The sequence below is a fragment of the Lingula anatina genome, chromosome 1 (genome assembly GCF_051362555.1).
Source record: "Lingula anatina isolate TDL-2025a chromosome 1, LinAna3.0, whole genome shotgun sequence".
NCBI lineage: Eukaryota > Metazoa > Brachiopoda > Lingulata > Lingulida > Lingulidae > Lingula > Lingula anatina.
In genome coordinates this window covers 838,530-866,082 of record NC_141767.1, presented here as the reverse complement: position 1 = coordinate 866,082, position 27,553 = coordinate 838,530, and the positions used below count along the sequence as shown (strand labels likewise).

General features: G+C 34.5%; 1 protein-coding gene across 1 annotated transcript; it reads right to left on the bottom strand.

Annotated features, from left to right (window-relative positions):
* Positions 1–220: 220 nt before the first annotated feature.
* On the bottom strand, positions 221–27,534 carry LOC147763811 (tenascin-like). The gene is made up of 7 exons (XM_087000227.1): positions 27,197–27,534; positions 26,494–26,754; positions 25,880–26,158; positions 20,237–20,509; positions 10,109–10,381; positions 9,410–9,721; positions 221–8,534 (listed from the first exon to the last, which is right to left on the bottom strand). The coding sequence occupies exons 2-7, from the start codon at positions 26,660–26,662 to the stop codon at positions 8,239–8,241; spliced, it is 1,602 nt and encodes a 533-aa protein (XP_086856353.1). The 5' UTR covers positions 26,663–26,754; positions 27,197–27,534; the 3' UTR covers positions 221–8,238.
* Positions 27,535–27,553: the final 19 nt, after the last annotated feature.

The following is a 27,553-nucleotide window of genomic DNA, read 5'->3' as shown; positions in this document are numbered from 1 at the left end:
CCCCCCTCAAAATCATTATATTTATACTAACTGGTGTTTAGTATGGAATGGGTTTCCTGGATTTATGTAAATATATTTGAACAACAAGGCAGCAAAGCTGTCAAATGTACAGACAAAAAACAGGAAATAACTATGCACAAAATAGGCTACTGCCAATTCTGATGCAAAAGTACATAATGTTAAACTGCAAATTCAACATCAAATTTTAACAAGACAGCACTGTTCTGAAATGGGTTTATTTCCATTTTTAACACTTTTTTAACATAAAACAAAATGAACAGTTTACTGCCATTTTTATATGATCAACTAAGAAAATTAATGATATTGGAAAAATATCAATAGAACAGTGTTAAATGTCCAATTTCCTCCATTCTGAGATTCTGAACATAGTGGATGATTGAATCTGACAAACTGCAATGATATGAGTTTATTTCCATTTTTGACACTTTATTACACAATACACGATAAAAAGTTTACCATCATTTTTACATAATCAACTAACAATGTTGTAAAGATGCAGGAAATGTCAAACAAACACTTTTACGTATCTTATTAATTTAATAATGAGACTGTTAACATGCCTAAGAATTGAATCTGAGGAAATGTGAAAAAACAGCACAACTTCTAAAATAATGGCACGATTATGCTGATTTACGAACTTAACCTGCATTTTAGTAAAATTGACCCCTCCTGTGACTTTCATGACAATTGGCCCATCTGTTTTTCTTAAATTGTGTTTACAGTGTTGCATATATGCTGAAAAATGAAAAAACAGCATAACTACTAAAATAGTGGCCTGATCATGCCGATTTTCAAACTTGATCTGCGTTTTAGTAAGATCGATTACTCCTGTGAGTTTCATGACAACAGGCCTATCGGTTTTCCTTGAAATGTGTTTACAGTGTTGCATATATGCTGAAAAGTGAAAAAACAGCATAACTTCTACAATAATGGCCCGATCATGCTGATTTTCGAATTTGACCTGCATTTTATGAATATTCATCAGCTCTGTAAATATACAGCCAAAAAGTAAAATTGACTTCCACTTATCGTGTTTACAATGAAAGTGCACGGCACCAGTGACAGTGACGGCGACGATAGATGCAGGTGATGGCAATATGTACAGACACATCTGTACATATTTACTGTACTGTTTGAGAACAGTAAGTGACATGGTTTTTCTTAAATGCTCATCATGGGAGCAGTGTCCAAAATAGATTTTTTTCAAATTTTGATGCAATATTACATAATGTTTAACAGCATAATGACCATCAATTTTTAATAATAAAATATTAGCATCATGGATATTCAGAAAATGTGACTAGCAAAGGTCTTCAGGCCCATGGAACTTCAAAGTCACAACTTGAAAATGCCAAAATGTAAACAAGACAGCACTGTTCTGAAATGTTTTTTTTTTTTCATTTTTAACAATTTTTTAAACATAAAACAAAATTAACAGGTTACTGCCATTTTTATACGATCAACTAAGAAAATTGATGAGATGGGAAAAATATCAATACAACAGTGTTAAATGTCCAATTTCCTCCATTCTGAGATTCTGAACATAGTGAATGATTGAATCTGACAAACTGCAATGATTTGAGTTTGTTTCCATTTTTGAAACTTTATTACACAATACACGATAACAAGTTTACCATCAGTTTTACATAATCAACTAATAATGTTGTAAAGATGCAGAAAATGTCAACCAAACACTTTTACATGTCTTATTAGTTAAACAATGAGACTGTTAACATGCCTAAGAATTGAATCTGAGGAAATGTGAAACAAGACAGCACTGTTCTGACATGGGTTTATTTCCATTTTTAACACTTTTTTAACATAAAACAAAATGAACAGTTTACTGCAATTTTTATACGATCAACTAAGAAAATTGATGAGATGGGAAAAATATCAATACAACAGTGATAAATGTCCAATTTCCTCCATTCTGAGATTCTGAACATAGTGAATGATTGAATCTGACAAACTGCAATGATTTGAGTTTGTTTCCATTTTTGAAACTTTATTACACAATACACGATAACAAGTTTACCATCAGTTTTACATAATCAACTAATAATGTTGTAAAGATGCAGAAAATGTCAACCAAACACTTTTACATGTCTTATTAGTTAAACAATGAGACTGTTAACATGCCTAAGAATTGAATCTGAGGAAATGTGAAACAAGACAGCACTGTTCTGACATGGGTTTATTTCCATTTTTAACACTTTTTTAACATAAAACAAAATTAACAGTTTACTGCAATTTTTATATGATCAACTAAGATAATTGATGAGATGGGAAAAATATCAATAGAATAGTGTTAAATGTCCAATTTCCTCCATTCTGAGATTCTGAACATAGTGAATGATTGAATCTTACAAACTGCAATGATATGAGTTTATTTCCATTTTTGACACTTTATTACACAATACACGATAACAAGTTTACCATCATTTTTACATAATCAACTAACAATGTTGTAAAGATGCAGGAAATGTCAAACAAACACTTTTATGTATCTTATTAGTAAAATAATAAGACTGTTAACATGCCTAAGAATTGAATCTGAGGAAATGTGAAAAAACAGCATAACTTCTAAAATAATGGCCCGATTATGCTGATTTTCGAACTCGACCTGCATTTTAGTAAGATTGACCACTCCTGTGAGTTTAATGGCAATTGGCCTATCGGTTTTTCTTATATTGTGTTTACAGTGTTGCACATATGCTGAAAAAAAGGAAAAAACAGCATAACTAGTAAAATAGTGGCCCGATCATGCCAATTTTCGAAGTTGATCTGCGTTTTAGTAAGATTGATTACTCTTGTGAGTTTCATGACAACAGGCCTAACGGTTTTCCTTAAAATGTGTTTACAGGGTTGCATATATGCTGAAAAGTGATAAAACAGCATAACTTCTACAATAATGGCCCGATCATGCTGATTTTCGAACTTGACCTGCGTTTTATGAATATTCATCAGCTCTGTAAATATAAAACCAAAAAATAAAACTGTGTTCCACTTATCGTGTTTACAGTGAAAGTGCACGGCGACGGCATTGCCATCGGCATCGGCATCGGCATCGGCATCGGCGACGACGGCGACGACAGACGCAGGTGATGGTAATATGTACAGACACATCTGTGTCTGTACATAAAAATCACAAGTAATTTAACATACTTTGTGGCAGAATTTGATTTAATGATAGGAAAATGTGACATACAAAAATACGCATTGCATGTGCAGGTTATGCGAGGATCAAAATCTGTAAGACATGACTTCTGACGTATAAAGAATTGCAACGAGGCATCGAAGGTGCCTTAATTACAAGCTTACTGAACAAGTTCCGTTGTCTGTAAAATATTACGCCGACAAATGGTATTTGCAGCACGTTGCATGTAGGTTTTATATATTATCTCATATACATGTATTGGCATCAATTAAACTGCACAAAAAATACGTTTAACATGCATCTGTAAGCGATTGATTGTATAGTAAAAAGAAATGCTTTTAACATTTAAATTATCTTCAATGACCTGAAATTAATTACAGCAGAAAACACAAAGCCATAATTTAAATCGCACATAATACAATTTACATAAGTGGGTATTAGTCATGTCTTTATTTGCCTGCTAATGGAAGTTATAAAAGAGTCAATAAACTATCAGGTAATGCAATATGTAGGGGTCCACATTCCTCCCTACTAAGGTTCTTCTTAAATTTCACTTGTCACTGATGCATGGGAGAGAAAATTAACAAAAACCTCACATATTAATTCCAAGCATTCAGCATTCATACACATTATCTACAGGGAACCTATCTGCATGCCTCAGTGGCAGCAACTGATTTAAATACTAATTGCAATGCAATAGTTTTAACTATTAAGTAGAACCTCTCGTTTGTTATATCATTTTGCCCCATGGCAGGCATACCTATACAGAGAATGATCAAAATTCATTCAAGACTGAAGAAAGATTAATGACAATATGCTGACAGATTATATAAACATAATATGTAAATGAATACATGAGTTTATCACTTGCCTTCAGTGGACATTAACATATTCCTTCTTTTCCCACAAAAAAAAAAAAAAAATGGTTACATAATTTTTTAAAATAAAGATTCCACAGAATACCCAAAGATAAAAATTTAACGGCTATATACTTATACAAAATATCTATGTCACTATTTAACTACAAAAAAATTAAAATATTATCCTATCAAATATCATTACTTGAACTCACAACTGTAATTAATTCAGCTCATTATCCATTTCATTGCTGCATAAAGACATGTCATTACTTTAATGAAATTATATTTGAATATTTATGTTTCCAGAATATTTTGACAAAGAAAAACGTCCAGTTATCATACAGATGGTTTAAAGAACAGTTTTCTAATGGACTGTACATTTAAAATCTCATCAATTAAACAATTTAAAATCAGGTCTATCATGAAACTATATTCTTTCTTCCATATCACATATCTTGGAAATCTCCCTACATGTTGGAAATTTACCATTTTTAATAAAAAAAAACATATTGTCACATATTCTGTAAAATTCACTTTCAGCCTTAACTGTATATAACCACATTTTAATCTTATTATTTTCAAGTATGTAAGTCATGAATCATTTGGTGCAATTTTACTTAAAACATAGAAACAAGAATATCAAATACTGAGCTGAGTGGTGCATGTAAATAAATCCAATATATCTCCTTTTTCCGAGCCAACAGTACAGCTCTGACTGATGCATCATCCTTTAAGTGAATAAAAAAATCATATCTTAATTTGCAGTGTAAAAGAAGTGTCTGTTTTAGTTTCTTTGCCGTAAATTTTCTCTGCACCTTTTTGTTGTCTCTGTGAAATTCCCATTTTACACCTGTCTATTCTTTTGTGTTCTCACAAACACTTTCTGTATCCAAACCTTGTTTGTCTTCATTCTCTACAACTTTAACCACCTCACCTACACTTTGTTTCATCTCTAATTCAGTAAGTATGTCTCAATCTATTGGTATCTTTAAAATTAGAAATATCCATTTCCATCGGTTCATCAGTAAAGTCCTTCATCAGCATTATTTTCAAAACCTGTCACAGCTTTTTCATCTACAGCATGTTTCTCCCCATACTGTGGATCATCATCATGAAGTCCTTCATCAGCTTTCTGCACATGATCTGTTAAACCATTTTCATCTACAGCAAGTTCCTCATCATACTTCAGTTCACCTATTTTACTCTCACTTCCTAAATACTAATAGATCTTAGATACAGTTGTTTGCATTAAAATGCCAAAAGTCATATAATTGTCAGATTTTAAGAATATAACTACTAGTATATACCTGTAATGAGAAAGGGGCTTGTAGAAGAAAGAAATAATGATCCTACATGAAATTCAAGCAAAGTCGCCATTAAACCTGAATGTAATGAGAAAAAAAAAAGTCAACTCCATGACCAAGAACACGTACATGACCAAGAACAATACTGTACATAAACATTCACTTCTAATAGAAACATTAGTAAAGCAGGACCATTTGATAATCTATTACAGAAGTAATATGCCCCCTAGTGACACATGTTGTATACAAACATGCTTTAAATAGGCTGATGTGTCTAATGTCTAACTTTTTAAAGGTCTTAATGGTAAATCGGCACTGATCTCTTCCCCAAACATAGATCTAACAAGGCAGCAAAGCTGTCAAATGTACAGACAAAAAGCAGACAATAACAATGCACAAAACAGGCTACTGTCAATTCTGATGCAAAAGTACATTATGCTTAACTGCAAATTCAACATCAAATTTTAATTATGCTCAACAGGTAATACCAATGTAAGTGAAATGTGTAACAAGCGTAAGGATTCAGGCCCATGGGAGTTTAAGTTCACACTTTGAAAATGCCAGAATGAGAAAAATGAAAATTTCACATAAAACTGCTTAAATTCAATAATAAATGATAACCCATTTGAGCTGGCTTTCTAATTTGAACTGCATGCCAATCCTACAAATCGTACTTGTAAGTTGAAAATAATAATAATAAGTAACATAGTTTTCTTTTCATAATGTTTGTAGTAGCAGTGCAAAAAGATTTTTGTCAATTTTGATGTAACATTACATAATAAATTACAGAATAATTATCACCAATTTTTGATTATTGACTACAAATAGCATGGACATGTAGAAAATTTGATTACCATTTGGCTTCATGTCCATGGGAGCTTCGAGTCCCACAATGAATATGCCAACATGATAAAAATGAATATTTCACTAAAATGTATAACTTCCAGAAAAAGAAGCCAATTAGACTGCTTTTCCAACTCAGGCTGCATTTTAGTCCTTTGTTTCTTTTTTGAAAGTTTGACACTCATAAGTAACATGGTTTTCCCATAATGGTCATCATGGCAGCAGCACCCAAAATTGTGTTTTCTTCTATTTTAATGCAATATTACATAATGCTTAACAGCATAATGACCATCAGTTTTTAATAATAAAAGATCCGTATCGTGGATTTTCAGAAAATGTGACTAGCATGGGTCTTCAAGCCCGTGGAGGTTCTAAGTCACACCTTGAAAATGCCAATATGTGAAAAATTAAATTTTCACAAAAAGCTGATTAACTGCCAAAAAAAATTACCAAATAGTCTGCATTGCCCACTGAAGCTTTATTTAAGTCCCATGTTTCTTCTTGTAAGTTTGAGAACAGTAAGTGACATGGTTTTCCTTAAATGGTCATCATGGGAGCAGTGTCCAAAATAGGGGTGTCTTCAAATTTTGATGCACTATTACATAATGTTTAACAGGATAATTACCATCAATTTTTAATAATAAAATATTAGTATCATGGATATTCAGAAAATGTTCCTAGCAAAGGTCTTCAGGCCAAAGGAACTTCAAAGTCACACCTTGAAAATGCCAAAATGTAGACAAGACAGCAATGTCCTGAAATGTTTTTTTTTTTCCATTTTTAACAATTTTTTAACACATAACAAAATTAACAATTTACTGCCATTTATATATGATCAACTAAGAAAATTGATGAGATGGGAAAAATATCAATAGAACAGTGTTTAATGTCCAATTTCCTCCATTCTGAGTTTCTGAACGTAGTGAATGAATGAATCTGACAAACTGCAATGATATGAGTTTATTTCCATTTTTGAAACTCTATTATACAATACATGATAACAAGTTTACCATCATTTTTACATAATCAACTAACAATGTTGTAAAGATGCAGGAAATGTCAAACAAACACTTTTACGAATCTTATTAGTTAAATAATGAGACTGTTAACATGCCTAAGTATTGAATCTGAGGAAATGTTTAAAAACAGCATAACTTATAAAATAATGCCCCGATCATGCTGATTTTTGAACTTGACCTGCATTTAGTAAGATTGATTACTCCTGTGAGTTTCATGACAACAGGTCTATCGGTTTTCCTTGAAATGTGTTAACAGTGTTGCACATATGCTGAAAAGTGAAAAAAACAGCATAACTACTAAAATAGTGGCGCGATCATGCCGATTTTCGAACTTGATCTGCGTTTTAGTAAGATTAATTACTCCTGTGAGTTTCATGACAACAGGCCTATCGGTTTTCCTTGAAATGTGTTAACAGTGTTGCATATATGCTAAAAAGTGAAAACACAGCATAAATACTACAATAATTGCCCAAACATGCTGATTTTCGAACTTGACCTGCGTTTTATGAATATTCATCAGCTCTGTAAATATAAAGCCAAAAAGTAAAACTGTCTTCCACTTATCGTGTTAACGATGAAAGTGCACGGCAACGGCGACGGCGACGGCGACATCGACGGCGACAGGGACGGCGACGACAGACGCAGGTGATGGCAATATGTACAGACACATCTGTGTCTGTACATAATAATATGTTTTCCACACTTCTTGTTCCTGATCCTTCGAGTCCATCCAGTCCACTGAATTACCACTGTACTGTTTCAACAGCCAGTTAGGCAACTGGCCAGTGTTTAACTGGATAAAATATTTAAACATCAGTTAACAAAAAGGTGTAAGAAGAATTTATCCACCGGTTAGGCTTATACAGTGGTAAGTGCTAAACATCCTTTATGAAACTGGGCCCAGATGTTCATAGTGCGCAGGTCAAACGCAGACAAAGAGAAGGTGCTTGGCACAAGTATACGTAAGACGTTTGATTCATCTAAATTTAACGCACTTAAATGGTAAAAACTGATGAAATCTGAAAATGATATATCTAATTAATTTTACCTGGCGCTAGTTTAGCAGTAGTCACAGTTTCCCATTTAGATGTTTCACTTCTTTGGGATCCAAGATTTGCCCAAACTTCCCCAGAATACCTTGTATTTACAGAAAGGTTTTCAAACGTGTGCTTGCGTATGTCGCCAGGAAGTGCCACACTTAGTGTTTCCTCTTCACTGTCCTCACTTTGGCAAGTAATCTCAAAACTTTCAGCATTTCCCTTAAACTGGGTCCAAGATAACGATATGGCAGTGCTATCAGGCTGGGGCATGATGATGGGCACATCAAGTGCTTTTATTGAAAAAAAAAAAACAATTTAAATGTGCATTTAAAATCTTTCTCCTCAAAATTTTTGATAGTCAACTGGTATGTCTGTTTGTCTAAGAGAGCATTCCCTTAACTCTATTGTACTAGCTGGATCAATCTAACTCCTCGAGGATTCTCACTAAATTGTATAGGTTTCAATGCCTGGCACGCCCCTTTTAATTGAAAGTCAGAAAAATTTTGTGGCTGATTATCTTTTTAAGCTGCTTTGCAAGGGGTGGGCTAGACTATTGAGCTGCTTACATCTAAGCGTGAATCGATCCTCACTGAGAGAGCACGTGATCCTGCTAGTATGATAAGGATGCAGTCTTATATATGTGTTTTATGAGCAGTTCGTTCTATTTTTCAGAATTGATGCATCAATTGTTTTTAAGGCAAACATAAAAACCGGATGGCCTTGTGGTTAGAGTGTCCGCCTCCGGAGCGGGAGGACGTGGGTTCAAACCCCGTCCGGGGACATACCAGTCCTTTATAAACGGTACCTGCTGTCACCCCGCTTGGCACTCAGCACTTTGGGGTTGAAGCAGGGTCCTGGTCAGGCAGAGAACGATATTGTCAGTTTGATAGCACTCAGCGCCTCATACGGCAGCAGGGCTGTATCCTCCCCAGGGAGGCGAGATCGTGTACACAGTGTGTTATGACCAGTTGTCTATCTGTTATTTGTATGTACATATTTGTAAAGTCTAATGAACATATTTATATGGAGTTTAGACTCAAAATAAATATATTATTATATATTATAAAAATGAACACATGCATTTATATTGCATACTTTCTAAGTTAATTAAGGTATTTTGGAATTAGACTTGTACGATATACATGTAACTGCGCCATACTAGTACCTGTTGTAAATGCAAATGTGTATATCTCACTTTCTTTTTTGTGGCATGTGCAGCATAGTGAGATGGTATACGTAGTTCCAGGGATAAGACTAGTCAATTCACAGCTCGATTCAGTGCCAGGTATCATTTTAGTCACAGGCTCTTCTTTGTCTGTTTTGTATTCAAGGCGGTAGTGATCCACAACATCTGCAGGATGTTTCCACTCAATGACAGCTGATTCAGCAGCTGGACTACCGACAAGTCTTATGGCCTTTGGTGTGCTTGGGCCCATTGAAGTTGAAAAATCGAACAAGATATTTGATTCCATGTTCACTGTAAACAAATCAACACAGTGGCATTAAAAAATATTTAAACGTGGTGTCTGGTTACGAACTTTCAGGTATTATATTCAAGTGATATTTTTTTCATAAATAAGGTAAACAACATTGGGTTTTCCCACCTCACGCTTATTCACATAAATATGCCCAGATTGGTTTTACGTGGAATGAGTTGATATTATATGTGACCTAAATCCAAGAGATGGGTACGCAGCTGTAGTCTAGGAGGAGCTGGCAGATGAGATGGGTCAGAACTAAAACAATGTGTACCACCAGCGCCTACACTGGTGGTACAATTAATAACAGGACATTATTTACTTGATTTTTTATTTTGTTTTAAAAACACAAATGGATCCTCACTGCACATGATACTGTAACATACCTGTTGTTGCTGACCAATGTGTCTTGTCGCTGATTTTATCACCGCACACCAGTTCAACATAGCCCTTAATATGCGTGTTGGGCTTCAGCGGAGATATCAGCAGCTGCTGGGGTTCTATGGTAGATACACGTTCAATTATTTCATGAGTAGAACCAGGCAGACGATAGGTGACAAGTGATTCGGTCACATCTGGTTCATCATCCCTTCTCCTCCATTTGAGTTTGATTGAATCTGGTGCAATATCAATATTGCTCATCCACGGTGGTGAGGGAACTAGGTTGAAAATTGGTTATTTGAAATGGAATTTGATGTATCACAACAGTGTGTATTTTTGTTTTATATAAAATTGCAATGCTGACTAACGTAAGTATAACAAAATCCTGACAAATTTCCTAAGTATGTTCAGGGAACGCATCATCATTGGGTACATACAAAACTGGCACAGTGAGCTTGAGGACAAATCCAAATCCAGAGTATATTGCCAATTCAAAAACACATTTAAAAAAGAAAAATATCTAGACCTTCTTCATGATACTGATAACAGACAAGGCAGCAAAGCTGTCAAATGTACAGACAAAAAACAGGAAATAACTATGCACAAAATAGGCTACTGTCAATTCTGATGCAAAAATACATTATGTTAAACTGCAAATTCAACATCAAATTTTAATTATCCTCAACAGATAATACCAATGTAATTAAAATATGTAACAAGTTTACACTTTGAAAATGTATAACTCCAAGAAAAAGAAGTCACTTAGACTGCTTTCCCAACTCAGACTGCATTTTAGTCCTGTATTTCTTTTTTGAAAGTTTGGCAATCATAAGTAACATAGTTTTCCCATAATGGTCACAATGGCAGCAGCACCCAAAATTGTGTTTTCTTCTATTCTGATGCAATATTACATAATGGTTAACAGCATAATGACGGTCAATTTTTATGTACAGACACAGATGTGTCTGCACATATTGCCATCACCTGCGTCTGTCGTCGCCGTCGCCGTCGCCGATGCCGTCGCCGTGCACTTTCCTTGTAAACACGATAAGTGGAGGGCAGTTTTACTTTTTGGCTTTATATTTACAGAGCTGATGAATATTCATAAAATGCAGGTCAAGTTCAAAAATCAGCATGATCGGGCCATTATTGTAGAAGTTATGCTGTTTTTTCACTTTTCAGCATATTTTTCACATTTCCTCAGATTCAATCTTAGGCGTGTTAACAGTCTCATTATTAAACTAATAAGATACGTAAAAGTTTTTGTTTGACATTTCCTGCATCTTTACAACATTGTTAGTTGATTATGTAAAAATGATGGTAAACTTGTCATCGTGTATTGTGTAATAAAGTTTCAAAAATGGAAATAAACTCATATCATTGCAGTTTCTCAGGTTCAATCATTCACTATGTTCAGAATCTCAGAATGGAAGAAATTGGACATTTAACACTGCTTTATTGATATTTTTCCCATCTCATCAATTTTCTTAGTTGATCATATAAAAATGGCAGTAAACTGTTAATTTTGTTTTATGTTAAAAATTGTTAAAAATGGAGAAAAAAAAAAACATTTCAGAACACTGCTGTCTTGTTTACATTTTGGCATTTTCAAGTTGTGACTTTGAAGTTCCATGGGCCTGAAGACCTTTGCTAGTCACATTTTCTGAATATCCATGATACTAATATTTTATTATTAAAAATTGATGGTCATTATGCTGTTAAACATTATGTAATATTGCATCAAAATTTGAAAAAAACCTATTTTGGGCACTGCTCCCATGATGACCATTTAAGAAAAACCATGCCACTTACTGTTCTCAAACAGCACAGTAAATATATATATATATAGATGTGTCTGTACATATTGCCATCACCTGCGTCTGTCGTCTCCGTCATCACCGTCGCCGGCGCCGTGCACTTTCATTGTAAACACGATAAGTGGAAGGCAGTTTTACTTTTTGGCTTTATATTTACAGAGCTGATGAATATTCATAAAACACAGGTCAAGTTCGAAAATCAGCATGATCGGGCCATTATTGTAGAAGTTATGCTTTTTTTTTTTCATTTCTCAGCATATATGCAACACTGTAAACACATTCCAAGGAAAACCGATAGGCCTGTTGTCATGAAACTCACAGGAGTAATCTATCTTACTAAAACGCAGGTCAAGTTCGAAAATCGGCATGATCAGGCCACTATTTTAGTAGTTATGCTTTTTTTTCACTTTTCAGCATATATGCAACACTGTAAACACAATATACGAAAAACAGATAGGCCAATTGTCATTAAACTCACAGGAGTGGTCAATCCTACTAAAACGCAGGTTGAGTTAAAAAATCAGCATAATCGGGCCTTTATTTTAGAAGTTATGTTGTTTTTTCACATTTCCTCAGATTCAATTCTTAGGCATGTTAACAGTTTCATTATTTAATTAATAAGATATTAAAAATGTTTGTTTGACATTTCCTGCATCTTTACAACATTGTTAGTTGATTTTGTAAAAATGATGGTTAATTTGTTATCGTGTATTGTGTAATAAAGTTTCAAAAATGGAAATAAACTCATATCATTGCAGTTTGTCAGATTCAATCATTCACTATGTTCAGAATCTCAGAATGGAAGAAATTTGACATTTAACACTGCTCTATTGATATTTTTCCCATCTCATCAATTTTCTTAGTTGATCATATAAAAATGGCAGTAAGCTGTTAATTTTGTTTTATGTTAAAAATTGTTAAAAATGGAAAAAAAAAAAACAATTTAGAACAGTGCTGTCTTGTTTACATTTTGGCATTTTCAAGTTGTGACTTTGAAGTTCCATGGGCCTGAAGACCTTTGCTAGTCACATTTTCTGAATATCCATGATACTAATATTTTATTATTAACAAGGCAGCAAAGCTGTCAAATGTACAGACAAAAAACAGGAAATAACTATGCACAAAATAGGCTACTGTCAATTCTGATGCAAAAGTACATTATGTTAAACTGCAAATTCAACATCAAATTTTAATTATGCTCAAGCAGCACCCAAAATTGTGTTTTCTTCTATTCTGATGCAATATTACATAATGGTTAACAGCATAATGACCGTCAATTTTTAATAATAAAATATACATGGATTTTCAGAAAATGTGACTAGCATGGGTCTTCAAGCCCGTGGAACTTCAAAGTTACACCTTGAAAATGCCAATATGTGAAAAATTAAATTTTCACAAAAAAACTGTTTAACTGGCAGTAAGAATTACCAAACAGACTGCATTGCCTACTGAAGCTGTATTTTAGTCCCATGTTTCTTTCCTGTAAGTTTGAGAACAGTAAGTGACATGGTTTTTCTTAAATGGTCATCATGGGGGCAGTGCCCAAAATAGTTTTTTTTTTTTCAAATTTTGATGCAATATTACATAATGTTTAACAGCATAATGATGAGTATTATGGATATTCAGAAAATGTTACTAGCAAAGGTCTTCAGGCCCATGGAACTTCAAAGTCACAACTTGAAAATGCCAAAATGTAAACAAGACAGCACTGTTCTGATTTTTTTTTTTTCCATTTTTAACAATTTTTAACATAAAACAAAATTAACAGTTTACTGCCGTTTTTATATGATCAACTAAAAAAATTGATGAGATGGGAAAAATATCAATAGAGCAGTGTTAAATGTCCAATTTCTTCCATTCTGAGATTCTGAACATAGTGAATGTCAATGATTGAATCTGACAAACTGCAATGATATGAGTTTATTTCCATTTTTTGAAACTTTATTACACAATACAAGATAACAAGTTTACCATCATTTTTACATATGTTGTAAAGATGCAGGAAATGCCAAACAAACACTTTTACTTATCTTACTAATTAAATAATGAAACATGCATGTTAACATGCCTAAGAATTAAATCTGAGGAAATGTGAAAAAACAGCATTTCTTCAAAATAATGGCCCAATTAAGCTGATTTTTAAACTCAACCTGCGTTTTAGCAGGAATGACCACTCCTGTGAGTTTACTGACAATTGGCCTATCTGTTTTTCTTATTTTGTGTTTACAGTGTTGCATATATGCTGAAAAGTGAAAAAAAAAAGCATAACTAAAATAGTGGCCCGATCATGCCTATTTTCTAACTTGACCTGCGTTATAGTAAGATTGATTACTCCTATGAGTTTCATGACAACAGGCCTAACGGTTTTCCTTGAAATGTGTTTACAGTGTTGCATATATGCTGAAAAGTGAAAAAACAGCATAAGTTCTACAATAATGGCCCGATCATGCTGATTTTCGGACTTGACCTGCGTTTTATGGATATTCATCAGCTCTGTAAATATACAGCCAAAAAGTAAAACTGCCTTCCACTTATCGCGTTTACAATGAAAGTGCACGGCGACAGTGACAGTGACAGTGACGGCAACGCCAGCCACGACAGACGCAGGTGATGGCAATATGTACAGACACATCTGTACATATTTACTGTACTGTTTGAGAACAGTAAGTGACATGGTTTTTCTTAAATGGTCATCATGGGAGCAGTGCCCAAAATAAGTTTTTTTCAAATTTTGATGCAATATTACATAATGTTAAACAGCTTAATGACCATCAATTTTTAATAATAAAATATTAGTATCATGGATATTCAGAAAATGTGACTAGCAAAGGTCTTCAGGCCCATGGAACTTCAAAGTCACAACTTGAAAATGCCAAAATGTAAACAAGACAGCACTGTTCTGAAATGTTTTTTTTCCATTTTTAACAATTTTTTTAACATAAACAAAATTAACAGGTTACTGCCATTTTTATACGATCAACTAAGAAAATTGATGAGATGGGAAAAATATCAATACAACAGTGTTAAATGTCCAATTTCCTCCATCCTGAGATTCTGAACATAGTGAATGATTGCATCTGACAAACTGCAATGATATGAGTTTATTTCCATTTTTGACACTTTATTACACAATACACGATAACAAGTTTACCATCATTTTTACATAATCAACTAACAATTTTGTAAAGATTCAGGAAATGTCAAACAAACACTTTTATGTATCTTATTAGTAAAATAATAAGACTGTTAACATGCCTAAGAATTGAATCTGAGGAAATGTGAAAAAACAGCATAACTTCTAAAGTAATGGCCCGATCATGCCGATTTTCGAACTTGACCTGCGTTTTAGTAAGATTGATTACTCCTGTGAGTTTCATGACAACAGGCCTAACGGTGTTCCTTAAAATGTGTTTACAGGGTTGCATATATGCTGAAAAGTGAAAAAACAGCATAAGTTCTACAATAATGGCCCGATCATGCTGATTTTCGAACTTGACCTGCGTTTTATAAATATTCATCAGCTCTGTAAATATAAAGCCAAAAAGTAAAACTGTCCTCCACTTATCGTGTTTACAAGGAAAGTGCACGGCATCGGCGACGGCATCGGCATCGGCATCGGCATCGGCATCGGCATCGGCGACGGCATCGGCGACGACAGACGCAGGTGATGGCAATATGTACAGACACATCTGTGTCTGTACATAAAAATTGATGGTCATTATGCTGTTAAGCATTATGTAATATTGCATCAAAATTTGAAAAAAACCTACTTTGGGCACTGCTCCCATGATGACCATTTAAGAAAAACCATGTCACTTACTGTTCTCAAACAGTACAGTAAATATGTACAGATGTGTCTGTACATATTGCCATCACCTTTGTCTGTCGTCGCCGTCAGTGCCGTCACCGGCGCCTTGCACTTTCATTGTAAACATGATAAGTGGAAGGCAGTTTTTACTTTTTGGCTTTATATTTACAGAGCTGATGAATATTCATTAAATGCAGGTCAAGTTCGAAAATCAGCATGATCGGGCCATTATTGTAGAAGTCATGCTTTTTTTCACTTTTCAGCATATTTCACATATTGGCATTTTCAAGGTGTGACTTTGAAGTTCTACATGCTTGAAGACCCATGCTAGTCACATTTTCTGAAAATCCATGATACGTATATTTTATTATTAAAAATTGACGGTCATTATGCTGTTAACCAATATGTAATATTGCATCAGAATAGAAGAAAACAATTATGGGTGCTGCTGCCATGATGACCATTATGGGAAAACCATGTTACTTATGATTGCCAAATGTTCAAAAAAGAAATGCAGGACTAAAATGCAGCCTGAGTTGGAAAAGTAGTCTAATTGGCTTCTTTTTCTGGAAGTTATACATTTTCAAAGTGTGAACTTGAACTCCCATGGGCCTGAAGCCTTATGCTTGTTACACGTTTTACTTACATTGGTATTACCTGTTGAGCATAATTAAAATTTGATGTTGAATTTGCAGTTTAACATAATGTACTTTTCCATCAGAATTGACAGTAGACTATTTTGTGCATAGTTATTTCCTGCTTTTTGTCTGTACATTTGACAGCTTTGCTGCCTTGTTAATAATAAAATATACGTATCATGGATTTTCAGAAAATGTGACTAGCATGGGTCTTCAAGACCGTGGAACTTCAAAGTCACACCTTGAAAATGCCAACATGTGAAAAATTAAATTTTCACAAAATAACTGTTTAACTGGCAGTAAGAATTACCAAACAGACTGTATTTCCTACTGAAGCTGTATTTTAGTCCCATGTTTCTTTCCTGTAAGTTTGAGAACAGTAAATGACATGGTTTTTCTTAAATGGTCATCATGGGAGCAGTTCCCAAAATAGTTTTTTTTTCAAATTTTGATGCAATATTACATAATGTTTAACAGCATAATGACCATCAACTTTAATAATAAAATGTTAGTATTATGGATATTCAGAAAATGTGACTAGCAAAGGTCTTCAGGCCCATGGAACTTCAAAGTCACAACTTGAAAATGCCAAAATGTAAACAAGACAGCACTGTTCTGAAATGTTTTTTTTTTCTCCATTTTTAACAATTTTAACATAAAACAAAATTAACAGTTTTCTGCCGTTTTTATATGATAAACTAAGAAAATTGATGAGATGGGAAAAATATCAACAGAGCAGTGTTAAATGTCCAATCTCTTCCATTCTGAGATTCTGAACATAGTGAATGATTGAATCTGACAAACTGCAATGATATGAGTTTATTTCCATTTTTGAAACTTTATTACACAATACACGATAACAAGTTTACCATCATTTTTACATAATCAACTAATAATGTTGTAAAATTGCAGGAAATGCCAAACAAACACTTTTACGTATTTTATTAGTTCAATAATGAAACTGTTTACATGCCTAAGAATTAAATCTGAGGAAATGTGAAAAAACTGCATTTCTTTAAAATAATGGCCCGATTATGCTGATTTTTGAACTCAACCTGCCTTTTAGCAGGAATGACCACTCCTGTGAGTTTAATGACAATTGGCCTATCTGTTTTTCTTATATTGTGTTTACAGTGTTGCATATATGCTGAAAAGTGAAAAAAACAGCATAACTTCTACATTAATGGCCCGATCATGCTGATTTTCGAACTTGACCTGCATTTTATGAATATTCATCAGCTCTGTAAATATACAGCCAAAAAGTAAAACTGCCTTCCACTTATCGTGTTTACAATGAAAGTGCATGGCGCCGGGGATAGCGACAGTGACAGCAACGACGGCGACGACAGACGCAGGTGATGGCAATATGTACAGACACATCTGTACATATTAACTGTACTGTTTGAGAACAGTAAGTGACATGGTTTTTCTTAAATGGTCATCATGGGAGCAGTGCCCAAAATAGGTTTTTTCAAATTTTGATGCAATATTACATAATGTTTAACAGCATAATGATCATCAATTTTTAATAATAAAATATTAGTATTATGGACAAATAGTAAACGTGACTAACAAAGGTTTTTAGGCAGATGGAACTTCAAAGTCACGCCTTAAAGATGCCAAAATGTAAACAAGACTGCACTGTTCTGAAATGGGTTTATTTCCATTTTTAACACTTTTTTAACATAAAACAAAATTGATAGGTTACTGCCATTTTTATAAGATCAACTAAGAAAATTGATGAGATGTGAAAAATATCAATAGAACAATGTTAGGCTTCGTTCACATGCAATGTCTATTTTCTAAATTCTATTTTCTATTCGCGCTATCTTATGATCACGGTCTGTGCACTGAATATCCCACCGCGTAATTACTGGCAGCGCGAGGCAGTTACTATAAGTTACTATAAGTAACCAGCTCGCGCTGCCAGTAATTACGCGGCGGGATATTCAGTGCACAGACCGTGATCATAAGACATGCCGCAAATAGAAAATAGAATTTAGAAAATAGACATTGCATGTGAACGAAGCCTAATATGTCCAATTTCTTCCATTCTGAGATTCTGAACATAGTGAATGATTGAATCTGACAAACTGCAATGATATGAGTTTATTTCCATTTTTGACACTTTATTACACAATACATACAATATACAATACACGATAACAAGTTTACCATCATTTTTACATAATCAACTAACAATGTTGTAAAGATGCAGGAAATGTCAAACAAACAATTTTACGTATCTTATTACTTAAATAATAAGGCTATTAACATGCCTAAGAATTAAATCTGAGGAAATCTGAAGAAATGTGAAAAAACAGCATAACTTCTAAAATAATGCCCCGATTATGCTGATTTTCGAACTCAACCTGTGTTTTAGTAAGACTGACCATTCCTGTGAGTTTAATGACAATTGGACTTTGTTTTTCTTATATTGTGTTTACAGTGTTGCATATATGCTGAACAATGAAAAAACCCCATAACTACTAAAATAGTGGCCCGATCATACTGATTTTCGAACTTGACCTGCGTTTTAGTAAGATTGATTACTCCTGTGAGTTTCATGACAACAGGCCTAACGGTTTTCCTTAAAATGTGTTTACAAGGTTGCATATATGCTGAAAAGTGAAAAAACAGCATAACTTCTACAATAATGGCCCGATCATGCTGATTTTCGAACTTGACCTGCGTTTTATGAATATTCATCAGCTTTGTAAATATAAAGCCAAAAAGTAAAACTGCTTTCCACTTATCGTGTTTACAAGGAAAGTACATGGCGACGGCATCGGCATCGGCGACGACAGACGCAGGTGATAGCAATATGTACAGACACATCTGTGTCTGTACATAAAAAAACCTAAAACCTAACCAGTGGGCATAAACTCCACATTGAAACAGGCAGATACAATAACACGCCTCAGACTTAAAAAATATGACATTACTGTTCTAAAGACAAAATTGAAGATGAAAAACACTTTCTCACATGCCCACTACACAACAACCTGCGAACAATATTATATAAGGTATTTACAAAACACTATACACATTTTGGCCTAAAAACAACTGATGAAAAATTTACTATAATTATGAAATGTCAAGAAGAAGAAACCCTTATTGCACTAGCTCAGTTTCTCTCCTCCACTTTTGCAAGGAGGGATCTACAAGACAGTGCTGCACTCATCGGCAATTGAGTAATAGTAGTAAAAGAAACTTTTTTTAATAGCATATTCACAAAAATTGTAGTCATATTGTCATTTTCATCAAAACAAGTGGATGCATATGTTACAGTGAAATAAACTCTAATAAACTCTATAAACTCTTATAAAGCCTAAATTAAGCAATTTACCTAGAATTGAAATGGATATAATCCCATATATGCAATTACAAATGACGTTGAATATTTTACAAACGGTTGCAATGATCTGTTACAGGCTGAACCTTATTATGGGCATTTCAGGTATGGGCCTGTTCCAATATATATATATATATATATATATATATATATATATATATATATGTGTGTGTGTGGTGGAAAGAATTATATATACATGTATATGTGGCGCTTTTTAAATTTTCCCACCTTTAATAATTTTGTAGAGTATGTACCACAGACATCTTGCCATGTACTGATTTCTCTTTCAGAACTTACCATGGAGCAGTTGGGTACGCATTTCACAAAATGTTACGCTCTCCTCTTTTACTCCTTTTCATTAAAAACTTTTAGGGTGACTCCCGATAACTCCCAATATAAAGACATAATTATTAAACCTAGCAAATAATTTTACTTTTCGAATATATTGAATTTATATATATATATATATATATATATATATATATATATATATATATATTTCCAACACACGTTACCTGTAAAGAATGTTTTCCTATCGCCACCTTGGTTTTCACGCCCTTCTACAACCGATTTCACTTCCACGACGTACTTGGTCCCTTGTTTAAGGCCAATAATTGATCCCCTGACTGCAGAATAATGAAAAGTGGACTTTCCCTTTGCTAATGGGTTGTTTAATGGCCAACATACGATATCATAACTCTCAACATTTCCATGAGCAGGCGGCCTCCAAGACACGTCGGCATAGGTGGAAAACCCTTGCACTTGTACATCAGTTACACCAGGTGGTTCTGAAAAAAATTGTTAATGTGCATTCTACTTGCAGCAAGTCCTGTGTAAATGCACAATAAGCAAATTTTTTACTTACCTCCATAAAAATAGTAAAACAATATCATACCAACCAGAAAGGAGATTCAGCGGGTGTGTTATGCACTCATTACCAGTGGGCAAATTATAATGTTGTTTCAACATCGAAACAATGTTGAACTTCAACATTGACATGACATGGGATTAACATTGGATTTGAAGATTGGACCAACATCAAATACAAATGTTTTATTTATGTCAGATAACATTGTATCAACCCCAGTTGTTAGAAAACATTCTTGCATGAACAGACATTAAAGTGAACTGAAATGTTCTTTTTTTTTTTCAAAAACACTGATACACAATTAAAACATGCACTGTAAAAACAGCATTTAGTTCCTTAATATATTTCTAAGCGCCTGTTTTGTCTCATTATTTCACCGTGTTTAACTCCTTTATAAGCATGTCAAACGCTTTTAGCCTGAATGTGTTTAGCATCATGACACCTTTGATGGCTAGATATATGTAGGGTGTACATGCATGGCCTGTAGGTGAGGGTTTCATAGTTTAGCTTTAGTTATATATAAGAAGGTTACGGTCATCTTAGCCTGTTATATCTATCTATCTATAACTGGATAACATCATTAACTTCACTCAATCACATTGTTAGCTGGACTTAAGTTAAGTTAATAACCATATGCATCCTTGTGTTAGTTGACCTGGCGAGGAAGTTTATTAGAATGTATTTCTGAAAAAACAAGTTGTGGAAATTCACTAATTTACTATAGACACCAAACAACTATCACATTTACTTCAAAGCACCGGTTTTTCATAATCCTTACACATTACATTACTGATATCTATTTGATCTTTTCCGGAAGTAATGAACAATAGAACATCAGGATGATGGTGGGGTATATTCAGTATAATAGTTTATTTAAGCTTTCATCACATGCTGGTTATTTCGGTAATGATATTCCGAAGATTCTACAATTCGAACCATACAAGATTGGCCAGCACTGTTGTAAATTTGTTTTTATATAAAACAAGCCTGAGGTGGATTATACGGCACTCTTATTGCTGTTAATAGGCTAGAAACTAGATTTAAAGATATGAGAGGCAAGAAAATATGCAAAGCTCAGTTCATGGTGAAAAAGTAGGTCAAAGGTCAATTTCAATATCATAGTATATGAATTTCTATTCAAGTTCAATAGCAACCATGGGCAATTCTTTGCCAATTTTGCAGATTTAAAGGCCAGAAAACATGCAAAAAGCAGTTCATCATAAAAAGTAGGTCAAAGGTCAGTTTCAAGGTCACAGATTGCTAGTGTACTTCCTATTCAAGTTCAATAGTAACTATGGACCTATCTCTGTCAGTTTTGAAGATAAAGGTGAACGAAAATTTGCTAAGTTCAGTTCATAGTAAAAAGACGGTCAAAGGTCAATTTTAAGGTCACAGTAAATTGCCAGTAAATATGACTTCCTATTTAAGTTCAATAGTAACTATGGACCTATCTCTGCCAGTTTTGGAGATAAAAGGGAAAGAAAATCTGCAAAGTTCAATTCATGATGAAAAGTAGGTCAAAGGTCAATTTCAAGGTCCCACTTAGATTGCCAGTATATGACTTCCTATTCAAGTTCAATGGTAACTATGGACCTATCTCTGCCAGTTTTGGAGATAAAAGGGAACAAATATTTTCAAAGTTCAGTTCATGGTGAAAAGTAGGTTAAAGGTCAATTTTAAGGTCAAAATAAATTGCCTCTAATGACTTTCTATTCAAATTCAATAGTAACTATGGGCGTATCTTTGCCAGTTTTGGAGATAAAAGGGAACAAAAATTTGCAAAGTTCAGTTCATGGTAAAAAGTAGGTCAAAGGTCAAATTTAAGGTCATAGTAAATTGTCAGTATATGACTTCCTATTCAAGTTCAATAGTGACTATGGACCTATCTCTGTCAGTTTTGGGGATTAAAGGGAACGAAAATTGGCAAAGTTCAATTCATGGTGAAAAGTAGGTCAAAGGTCAATTTTAAGGTCACTGTTAAATTGCCAGTATGTGACTTCCTATTCAAGTTCAATAGTAACTATTGACCTATCTCTGCCAGTTTTGGAGATAAAAGGGAACAATAATTTGCAAAGTTCAGTTCATGGTGAAAAGTAGGTCAAAGGTCAATTTCAAGCTCACATCTAGATTGCAAGTAAATGACTTCCTATTCAACTTAAATAATAACTATTGACCTATCTCGGCCAGTTTTGGAGATATAAGGGACTAAATGTTACAATTCTGAGTTACAATAATGTGCCACCACAAAGTACTTTTTAATACAGCATAACACGAAAACCGTTTGGAATACAAAAAAACGGAGACCACCTCCAGTGTTGGGCTTTACATGCTCTACAAAATGCAAAAAAGAATGGGTCTCTAGCATTAACGGTTCCCGAATTAGAGACAGTTTTCAGTTTTGGCATCTTATGGCCGCTACTCCCAAGAAAATGCACCGATTGACCCCAAATTCATGGAGATGAAAGATGACCTGAAGGGTAACACTTTCCAATAATATTATTGGTTAAGTCTGTGTGGTGTCTGAATAACAGGGCAAATAATATTTTTTTTCTTAAAAAATTTCATTTTTTTTTAAATTTTGGCCCGTTTGACCTTGAAATAAAGGTCAAAGGTCAAATCCAAGGGCATATTTGAAATCTACACATATGACTTTTGGAAAGCTGTCTGTAGAAAATTTTCCCATAATTCCTTCCGTAGGGTAGATAATTGGCATTGAATTTTCAAAAATTTTGACAAGGGTGCATTTCAAGGAGCGTCACGCCCAGGTCAATGCAGCGACTGAGACAAAAAAACCTGGGGGTTCAAGTTGAGGTTATATGTGACCTAGATCCAAGAGATGGGGACAGGGGTCCTTGCGGTCTAGGAGGAGAAGCGGTAACGGTGACTTGTATCCGGCGCCAGTACGCGGAGCCGGCGGAGCCGGACGAGACGGGTCGGGACTAAAACCATGAGTACCGCCAGCGTACACGCTGGTGGTACTAATAATTATTACTCATCGCAACATATACCATGCAGCTGCCGTAAATTCATTTTAATTCATTGTTATATATACTAGGCCTTTATTTAGAAATTGTATCATGTTTTTAATAAATAACTAGAGGATCAGAGAGGCGATACCGCCTCCGGATATTGTACCACCAGCTGGAGTAAGCGCATTCGTATGGAAAACCAAAAACAAACAGGAACAACCACCAGTGTTGTGTTTGACAAGCTCTTCAAAATGCAAAAAAACAAGACAAGAAATATGCCCCTTCCCCAAAAATAAAAAAAACAGCACAACTTTAATAAAAATCGTCTGATCAAGCTGGTTTTCAAGACAATAGGCTTGTCAGTTTTCTTTGAAATGCATAATCAGTGTTGCATATATGTTGAAAGAAAGAAATAGGCCTATCTCTGCCAGTTTTGGAAATATAAGGGATAGAAAATTTGCAAAGTTCAGTGCATGGTCAAAAGTAGGTCAAAGGTCAATTTCAAGGTCACACTTAGATTGTCAGTATGTGACTTCCTATTCAAGTTCAAAAGTAACCATGGGTGTATCTCTGCCAGTATTGGAGATAAAAGAGATGGAAAAATTGCAAAGTTCAGTGCATGGTCAAAAGTAGGTCAAAGGTCAATGTCAAGGTCACAGTTAGATTGTCAGTATGTGACTTCCTATTCAAGTTCAAAAGTAACCATGGGTGTATCTCTGCCAGTATTGGAGATAAAAGAGATGGAAAAATTGCAAAGTTCAGTGCATGGTCAAAAGTAGGTCAATGGTCAATTTCAAGGTCACAGTTAGATTGTCAGTATGTGACTTCCTATTCACCTTCAATAGTAACTATGGGTTTATTTCTGCTAGTTTTGGAGATATAAGGGATAGAAAAATTGCCAAGTTCAGTTCATGGTAAAAAGTAGGTCGAAGGTCAAATTCAAGGTCACAGTTACATTGCCAGTCTATGACTTCCTATTCAAGTTCAATAGTAACTATGGGTGTATCTCAGCTAGTTTTGGAGTACTTCACATTTTATTTTCACCATTGAATATTGCTCAGTTGTGCTTTTTGATATAGCTCAACTCCTTGACCGTATCGCAAACAAAAAAATGGTCACCACTTTCAGTATTGTGCTTGACAAGCTCTACATAATGCAAAAATCAAGAGGTCTCTAGCATTTATGGTTCCAAAATTAGGGAGAGTTTTCAGTTTTAGCATCTTATGGCCGTTTCTCCCATGAAAATGCACCGATTGACCCCAAACTCCCAAAGATGAAAGGAGTCCCTAATTGTATCCCCTCACTATAATATGAGTGATAAACTGTGTAGTTTCTGGAATTCGGCACAAATAAAAGATTTTTTGCAAAAAGTTCTCACTTTTAGAAAATTTTGGCCTGTTTGACCTTGAAAAAAGGTCAAAGGTCAAATCCAAAGGTATATTTGAAATCCTCATATATGACTTTCGGTCAGACTTCTATACTAATTTTTCCCATAATTCCTTCCGTTTAGGAGATATATAGCATTGAATTTTCAAAAAATTTGACAAGGGTGCACTTCATCGAGTGTCACGCCCAAGTGATTGCACCGACTGAGACAAAAAAAAAACAGGGGGTTCAAGCTGAGATTATATGTGACCTAAATCCAAGAGATGGGGACACAGGTTCGTGTGGTCTAGGAGGAGAAGCGGTAACGGTGACTTGTATCCCACGCCACCCTGCGGAGCCGGCAGAGCTTACGGAGCCGTAAGATACAGGTCTGGACTAAAACCATGAGTACGGCCAGCGTACACGCTGGTGGTACTAATAATACTAGCTGACTCTGCATCAGCCCAATAATATTTTAATTTACGTTCCATGTCTAGCATCAGGATGACCAAGATACAATGTTGAACCTATGTCACATTATGACGGCTTTTTGATGTGGCTGGTTCGACATTGATTCGACGTTGAATTTAGGTAGGTCAATGGCCCAACCTGTTTTTAACGTTGATCCGATGTCACTATGCGTGCTGGGTTTATATTTGTTATAATTTCTTATAGGAATTAAAATCAACAACATAATTCATGCAGATACGTGAGGTTTAGTGGTTGTTTAACAAAACTTTTATTATAAGTGTTTCTGATTTTACTTGAACATGTGCATACACAGTAACTATGTTTGAACTAATTTATCACAATATCCATTTATTCTTTGTTTAAACATTTAATGAACAATCATGAATCAATAAGAGGTTGTAATAAAAACAAGTTTCTTTTAGTCAAAGGTTCCTGTTAATACTATTCTATCATTACTAAAACTCAGGAAAATGTTATTTATTTACCTGTAAAAAATGTTACTTCCCGGAAATCTTCATTCCTCATTCCTTGAAGGACAGCCTTCACTTGAACCTTGTACTGTGACCCTGGTGTTAATGGCTTAATTGTTGTCTGCAAAGTTTTAGAAGACACCATCGTAAAGGGTTTAGATCTGGGAACGTTCATTTCCCAATACGTGATTTCAAAAGAGATGTCGCTGATCTCCAGTTTATCTGGATAGGTCCAAGATATGTTTGCTGTATTCGCTCCGGGGATGACAGAAATACCCGTGGGAGGCAAAGGAACTGTAAAATAACCAACAGGTAACGAAAACAAGAAAGTAACAATTGCACAAATAAACATTGTTCAACGTAAGCATCAAATTTTATGAGGATAAGCTATCAGTATCCAATAAAAAAAACATCACTTTGTAATCTGCTAAATTGCTTGTGCAATGCTTGCACTTTAAATACATCTAATTTATGTCTGTAATAACTGTCAGTAAAATAAAATAAACATTTGATTAATTTTATCAAGTATATATATATATATATATATATATATATATATATATATATATCTTTCATGCTCGTACACTGCAATACTTTGCTTTGTGTGTGAAAAAGATTATACCCGGTACCTGTATTGAAATTGTAGGCCATAACAGCACTTTTCTTTGTTACTTTTACCGTCATGACAGATACACGGTAACAAGTAGCAGGATGGAGTCGAGTGTAGCTTATGCTGAGTTCTTTTGTTATTTTCTCGTATACTTTGTTAGTTGTCAAGTCGGTCAGAGTGACAACCATGTGGTCGTACTGGCCATATGGCTTGTCCCATTCGATGTTGGCCGTTGAAGTAGATACTGACGTGAGGAAAATTGTTGCTGGAGGGAGAAGCTCTGCAAAATAAAAGTAACCAATTGAACATTATCAATCTGATGTAAAGGTGTTCAATTGGTCTGTGATTGACTGTACCATAATATATAAATTTACTTTTTTAAAAAAGTACTATTAAAATATGTACTTCTCCTCTGTAATTTTATAAAATTAAATAAATTTCAAAATGGCCTGCTGTTTTTCACCGGTGTCAAGTGGTGACAGTTTATGCAGGATGTCTCCCAGAGTCATCAGTCTCACTGATGTGGTTGTTGGAATCTCAGACCATTTTACTTGCTGAAGTTGGGTTGTACAATTGTTCAACCCTGTCATGTCTGGCTTCTTTTACAGAACTTATATTCCTCTATGTCAAGGATCATACTGTCTTTCGTATCAAAAGTAGTTTTGTAGACAGGTATATACGGCAAAGTCAAAAGTCACTAGAAGTAATATCACCAGACTTACCAGTAATAATATCAATCAGACCACTTGTTCTTGATTTGTCTCCACAGTGAAAAGCGACTTCTGCTGTATAAGAAGTGCCTGGCTGGAGATTATGTATGCTGGCGGTAGTCTCAGAAACGTCAGTAATATCAAGCAACTGTGAAGGTCTTGTAATATCTCCATGGAGCCAATATTTTATCGTGATTTTGTCCACACCTGGTTCATTTATCTTGACCCATGCCACTGTCAAGTCAGTCGCTGATGCTTGGTAACTAATGAGTGGTTCTGATGGTACTGTAATCAAGGTTTAATAGCTACTTTCAGTAGTATTATATTTATTATTTGATGGTTACCAGCGTTCGAAATTAACGGTGGCAA